At 46.3% G+C, this 6,182-nt stretch overlaps 1 protein-coding gene across 1 annotated transcript; it reads right to left on the reverse strand.

Annotated features, from left to right (window-relative positions):
- Window positions 1-3,604: 3,604 nt before the first annotated feature.
- LOC123186465 (CBL-interacting protein kinase 22-like) lies at window positions 3,605-4,981 on the reverse strand. Its single transcript, XM_044598229.1, has one exon. It carries the CDS (start codon window positions 4,934-4,936, stop codon window positions 3,638-3,640), a length of 1,299 nt encoding a protein of 432 aa, XP_044454164.1. The 5' UTR covers window positions 4,937-4,981; the 3' UTR covers window positions 3,605-3,637.
- Between the last annotated feature and the right edge of the window lie 1,201 nt (window positions 4,982-6,182).

The raw sequence follows: 6,182 nt of genomic DNA on the forward strand, positions 1-6,182 counted from the left end.
TCTCCTCCCAGTTGACCAACAACTTGTCTTCCACATCTAATTCACGGGATCTCCGATCACAAAGAATAGGTTACCACTGTGAACAACTCATATTGTGGGTCTCATACCCATCTCCCTCAATGCATTATCTATCACATTACGTGATAGACCCTTAGTAAAAGGATCTGCCAGATTCTTAGACGTTTGGATATAATCCAATGCAATAACTCCGGAGTTTCTCATTTTCCAGACAGACTTTAACCTTCTCTGAACATGTCTTGATGACTTCATGTTATCCTTTGAGCTGCTCACTTTCGTGATCATAGTTTGATTGTCGCAGTTCATAAGGATACCCGGTACAGGTTTCTCAACAACCGGCAAGTCATTCAAGAGACGGAGAAGCCAATCTGCTTCGACCGTAGCTGTATCTAGTGCTGTGAGTTCTGCTTCCATTGTTGACCTCGTTAAGATGGTCTGCTTGCAAGACTTCCAAGAAATAGTGCCACCTCCATGAGTGAATACATATCCGCTCGTGGCCTTTATCTCATCAGCATCTGAGATCCAGTTTGAGTCACTATACCCTTCAAGTACCTTTGGGTGCCCGGTGTAGTGAGTTCCATAATTCGCAGTGCCTCTCAAATAACGCAAAACTCTCTCTAGAGCTTTCCAATTCACATCTCCTGGTTTTGACACAAACCAGCTCAGTTTGCTAACAGCAAAAGAGATGTCAGGTCTTGTAGCACTGGCTAAGTACATAAGCGAGCCAATAATCTGAGAATATTTCAATTGGTCTCTAGCAATTCTTCGATTCTTTCAAAGTAACACACTCGCATCATATGGTGTTGGAGAGGGCTTGCAGTCACTATAGCCAAAGCGACTCAAGATCTTTTCCACATAGTGAGATTGAAGCAATGTAATCCCACCATCATCGTCTCTCAACAACTTGATGTTCAGAATGACATCAGCAACTCCTAAATCCTTCATCTCAAAACAGCGAGATAGGAAATTTTTGACCTCCTTAGTAACATTCAGATTTGTCCGAAAATCAGTATGTCATCAACATACAAGCAAAGGATAACTCCCTCGCCCCCACCAAGGCGATAGTACACACATTTGTCAGCTTCGTTCACAACAAAGCCTGCAGCTGTTAAAGTTTTTTCAAACTTCTCATGCCACTGTTTGGGTGCTTGCTAGAGTCCATACAAAGACTTCAGCAACTTGCACACTTTTCCTTCCTGACCATCTAGTACAAACCCATCTGGTTGTTCCATATAAATTTCCTCGTCCAACTCTCCATTTAGGAAAGTAGTCTTAACATCCATTTGATGAACGAGAAGAACATGCGAGGCAGCTAGTGAAAGTAGAACTCGAATAGTGGTCAGTCGAGCCACAGGTGAGTAAGTATCAAAGAATTCTTCACCTTCCTTTTGGGTATAACCCTTAGCCACGAGCCGAGCCTTGTACTTTTCAATAGTACCATCAGGCCTAAGCTTCTTCTTGAATACCCATTTGCATCCTATAGGTTTGCACCCATAAGGACGGTCAGTTATCTCCCAAGTTTCATTCGCTAAGATGGTATCCATCTCGCTACGAACCGCTTCCTTCCAATAAACAAAACAGACCTCCTGACTCATAGCCTTTACCAACAAAGGTTCCATACTTGGATAGTACAAATTTATTCGACTCAAAGACAAGCTTGTAGCCATCTCTACACAGAAGAGATCCGCTAACAAGATTTTTATTGACGGAGGGGACATAATGCACGTTCTTCAGCCGCACGATCTTCCCCGAAGTGAACTTCAGATCGGTCGTGCCAACACCACGAACAGAAGCACTTGAACCGTTGCCCATCGGCACAGTTGAAGTCCCTGCAGTCTGATAAGACGAAAACATGGAAATATCACCTCATACATGCACATTAGCACTCGTGTCAATCAACCAATCAGGAGAATGACATACTGAAAGAATAGTGGGAAATATACCATACACATCATCCTTCATGTCAGTGTCTCCAATGACAACATTAGCGGTCTTGCCACCTTTCCCAGGGTGATGCTTGTCATAGCGATTAGGGCAACTAGGAGCCCAATGATCAGGATTCCCACACACATGACAAACACATTTCTTCTTGTCATTCCTCTTCTTGAAGTTCGTGTGTTGCACAGCCTTGTTCTTCCCATCAAACTTTGATTTACCATCAAACTTGCCCTTATTCTTGAACTTGTGGGGCTGGAAGTTCTTCTTCTGTACCAGATTGGCAATAGATCCTCCCTCAATACCTCGAGCACGTGTGTCCTTTGCTCTCGCCTTTTCTTCCACATCAAGAGTGCCAATGAGATCCGGGACGGAAAACTCTTGTCTCTTATGCTTCAGCAAGGTAGCAAAGTTCCTCCATGAAGGAGGAAGCTTAGTGATGATACCTCCGGCAACAAACTTGTCCGGTAGCATACAACCGAAGTGCTCAAGTTCTCTAACAAATGACTGTATCTCATGAGCTTGCTCAACCACGGAGCGCTCTTCAATCATCCTGTAGTCATAGAATTGCTCCATGATGTACAGCACAGTGCCAGCATCCGAGACCCCAAACTTGGCCTCGAGTGCATCCCACATATCTTTTCCATTATCAATTGACGCATAAGCATCAACTATGTTCTCACCAAGTACACTGAAGAGAGCAGCATTAAACAGAGTATCCATTTTCTGAAAGGCTTGTGCCTGTTGAGCATGAAGCTCCCCTTCAGGTTTGCCGAGAGTGGCGTCATAGCAACTCATGATTTGAAACCACAAGACTACTCTCACGCGCCACATCTTATAGTGGATACCCTCAAACATAGGAGGTCTCATGGAAGCAGCAAAACCACTTGGGGTAAATTGCCTATAATAAGGTTTTTGGATTGTTGGAAATATGAGCAATTTACCAAATGATTTTATTATCGGAAATACTAGATAAAGCATGACTAATATAGTAGAGATAAAACAAATCATGCGTTCTGACAGAGAGAAGGTAAATAGATTCTGCATATATGAACCGTAGCCTAGGGTCGGTGTCCTCGCCAGCCATGTCGTTGAGGAGGTTGTCGACGTCGGGGAAGAAGTCGTAGGTGCGGTTTCGCCCTCAGAGATTGGAACCGGTGGCGAGAGGAAGGAGAAATTCTGGTGCGTCTCTCTGAGAGGAGAGACCTCCCTTTTATAGGCGCAAGAGAAGGAGGCGAGAGGTTGCGCCGGGAGCTGAAACGAACAGACAGCAGCCCGCGGCGCGGCGCGAGGCGGAAGAGGAGCGTGCGTGGATGTCCCTCTTGTTCTCATGCTCATACAAGTGGGGAAAGAACCTCCCTTATAAGGAGGTCCAACTCCCACCAAATTAGCAATGTGGTACTAAACTTTAGTAGTATCCCTTGCTTTGCACAAATGTGCTAAGTGGGCCTCTAGGATTTATTAGGAATTTCTGAAATAGTTATTGGGCTGCCCCCAATATAGACTAAATTCCAGCATATTTGACATATGGATGCTAATTATTTCTTTTATCATGGTTTATATTTTGAAATTAATCATGAAATTGCCTAATTTCCCAACATAGTCTAATGTGCCAACAATGCACTTCCATCGCTCATTTTTCTGATGAATATATATACTTACATTGGGTTGGAAGTTTATATATTCAATTATTTGAGAATTTAAGACCTAACTGAAGCCTCTCCCACAGTTCAGGTGCCTCACATGAGCTAGCTCTTTCCACCTCAACCATCACCATTTCCTCTAACAATCGACTAACCCTCACCAGGGCGATTATCTCCCTTTGGATCGCCTCAAACATGATCCCACCACACCCTACTTCTTCCTTCCTCCTCATGGCAAACCCCTCCTCGCGCCCAATCTCCTCAGCCTTATCCAGCACCAACCCAATGTCCACACCTTCTACAGCAAACCGAACCCGGTCCGGCAATGGCCCAAACAACCCGCTCAGATCGCATCCCGACGCCAACGCGATTATGTCGAACGCGTTCAGCTCCCTTACTTGCTCCATTTCCGCCTCCCATTTCATCACCTCCGGGCTAGGATCAGAGGAAGGAGCTCGGATGATGTCAAACGACGACGTCCCATCTTGTTGTACCCAAGGGTGCTCCATGATCTCACCTATCTTGATGCGCGTGTCGGCGTCTGGGTCCAGCATCCGGCCGATGAGACTGCGCAGCTCCGGCGAGAACCACCTGGGGCACCGAAATCTGCCGGAGAAGATCTTGCGGTACATGCCCATCAGGTTGCCGTCGTTGAACGGCAGGTAGCCGGCCGTGAGCGAGAAGAGCGCCACGCCCGAGGACCACACGTCCACTCCGCCGGCGTCGTACCGCTTCTTGTACAGGATCTCCGGCGCGACGTAGGCCGGGGACCCGCAGCGCGTGGCCGCGAGCCCGTCGGCGCCGAGATGCCGGTCGGCGAGGACGCACAGCCCGAAGTCCGTGAGCTTCAGGTCGCCGTGCTCGTCCAGCAGCAGGTTCTCCGGCTTCACGTCGCGGTGGAACACCCCACGAGAGTGCACGTGCGCCAGCGCGGAGACGAGCTGGACGAACAGGCGGCGCGCCGTGGGCTCGTCGAAACGGCCCCGTTCGTCCATCGCGGACAGGAGGGTGCCGCCGCGGGCGAGCTCGAGCACGAGGTAGACGGTGGAGCGGGATGCCAGGACGTCCAGGAGGCGCATGACGTGCGGGTGGCCCTGCACGCGGCGGAGCGCGGCGAGCTCCCGCTCCACGGATCGGCGCGCCGCGGCGGCCTTCTCGGGAGAGCACGGGTGGTGCGGCTTCCGGACGGCCTTGACGGCGACGGAGACGCCGATGCGGATGTCGCGCGCGCGGTAGACTTTGGACGATCCACCCCGGCCGAGCACGCGGCCAAGCTCGTACCGGCCCTGCAGGACCTTGGAGTAGCTCTCCGCAGCGGCCGGTGAATCTTCCGGCCCCATGGCCGGCGAGATGCCAAGTGCGTGCGCTTTGTTTGTCTTCTTTCTTTAGAGTTTGTTGCCTCTGGTTTTGTGCAGGTAGGAGGGACGACTCCGCTGCCCTTTTATACAAGAGCATGCAGTTTCGCTCGACTTCCTTTGTTTCGAGAAAAGGTTTTAGGATAAATGAAGAAAAAAGGTCCCTAAACTTTTCAGTAACTTTTTTGTGAATCGGATGTATATAGAGTTATAGACACGTTTTAGTATTATTCACTCATTTCGGTATGTATGCAGTGTAATTTGAAATATTTAAAACATCTTATATTTGTGAACGGAGGAAAAATAGTCTATTTGATCGCAATAAGGAATTTAGTTTGACTAGCAATATAGAGAAGTAACCCGCAAAAAAAAAGCAATATAGAGAAGTAACATAGTTCAATAACATTCAGATTCATACTGATGATCTAGAAAAAAAATCATATTCAGACCAGTATAATTATATTAACTTTAACCAGTCTATTTTATAAAAGCAGCCAGAGTGTCACTTTGGAGACTATCTCAACATTCAGACCAGTATGATGAGAGGGTGCCTATAATGATTGGAGTTGGTTCGGTAATAAGCTAAACTAAAAGGCTGGAGGCAAGATCATTCCCTCAAAAGAAAAACGTTGGAAGTATGATCACGAGGAGCTCACCATTGAAATAAAAAGAACAGACTTCGCTATTACACTGAAGTTTGTGCAAGAAATTGGTGACACCCGATTTCAGGTCAGATACGAACAGTACAAGTTTTGCTCAGATTTGGTTGGCTTTCAACCAAATTCAAACGAACATTAACTACAACTTCTTAGCTGAACTGACAACTAAAATGAACATTTTTTGTTGGTAATTTCTTACTAGCTCCCTTCTCAAGTACTCCCTCTGTAAACTAATATAAGAGTGTTTAGATCACTAAAATAGTAATCTAAACGCTCTTATATTAGTTTACGGAGGGAGTAGATGCCATTTTAGTTGACACTTATAGATTTATATAGAAAATGTTTTGTTGTGATTATACTTCTCCACACTTTCTTCTTCCAAAAAAGAAGGTAATGTTCATATTGAATTTTAAAGCAGCAGATAAAAGAGAAAACAACGTAATATAAGAAAGCGTGAACCTTTGGACAACTGTCATAAGTTCACTGCCGTATCAGCTTTCTATGCAGATTTCCTTAAAAGTACCGTCTAGAGTTCTACATCATGTGATGTTGACTTCTTATAACTTAACAAC

This window comes from Triticum aestivum, chromosome 2A, assembly GCF_018294505.1.
Source record: "Triticum aestivum cultivar Chinese Spring chromosome 2A, IWGSC CS RefSeq v2.1, whole genome shotgun sequence".
Taxonomy (NCBI): domain Eukaryota; kingdom Viridiplantae; phylum Streptophyta; class Magnoliopsida; order Poales; family Poaceae; genus Triticum; species Triticum aestivum.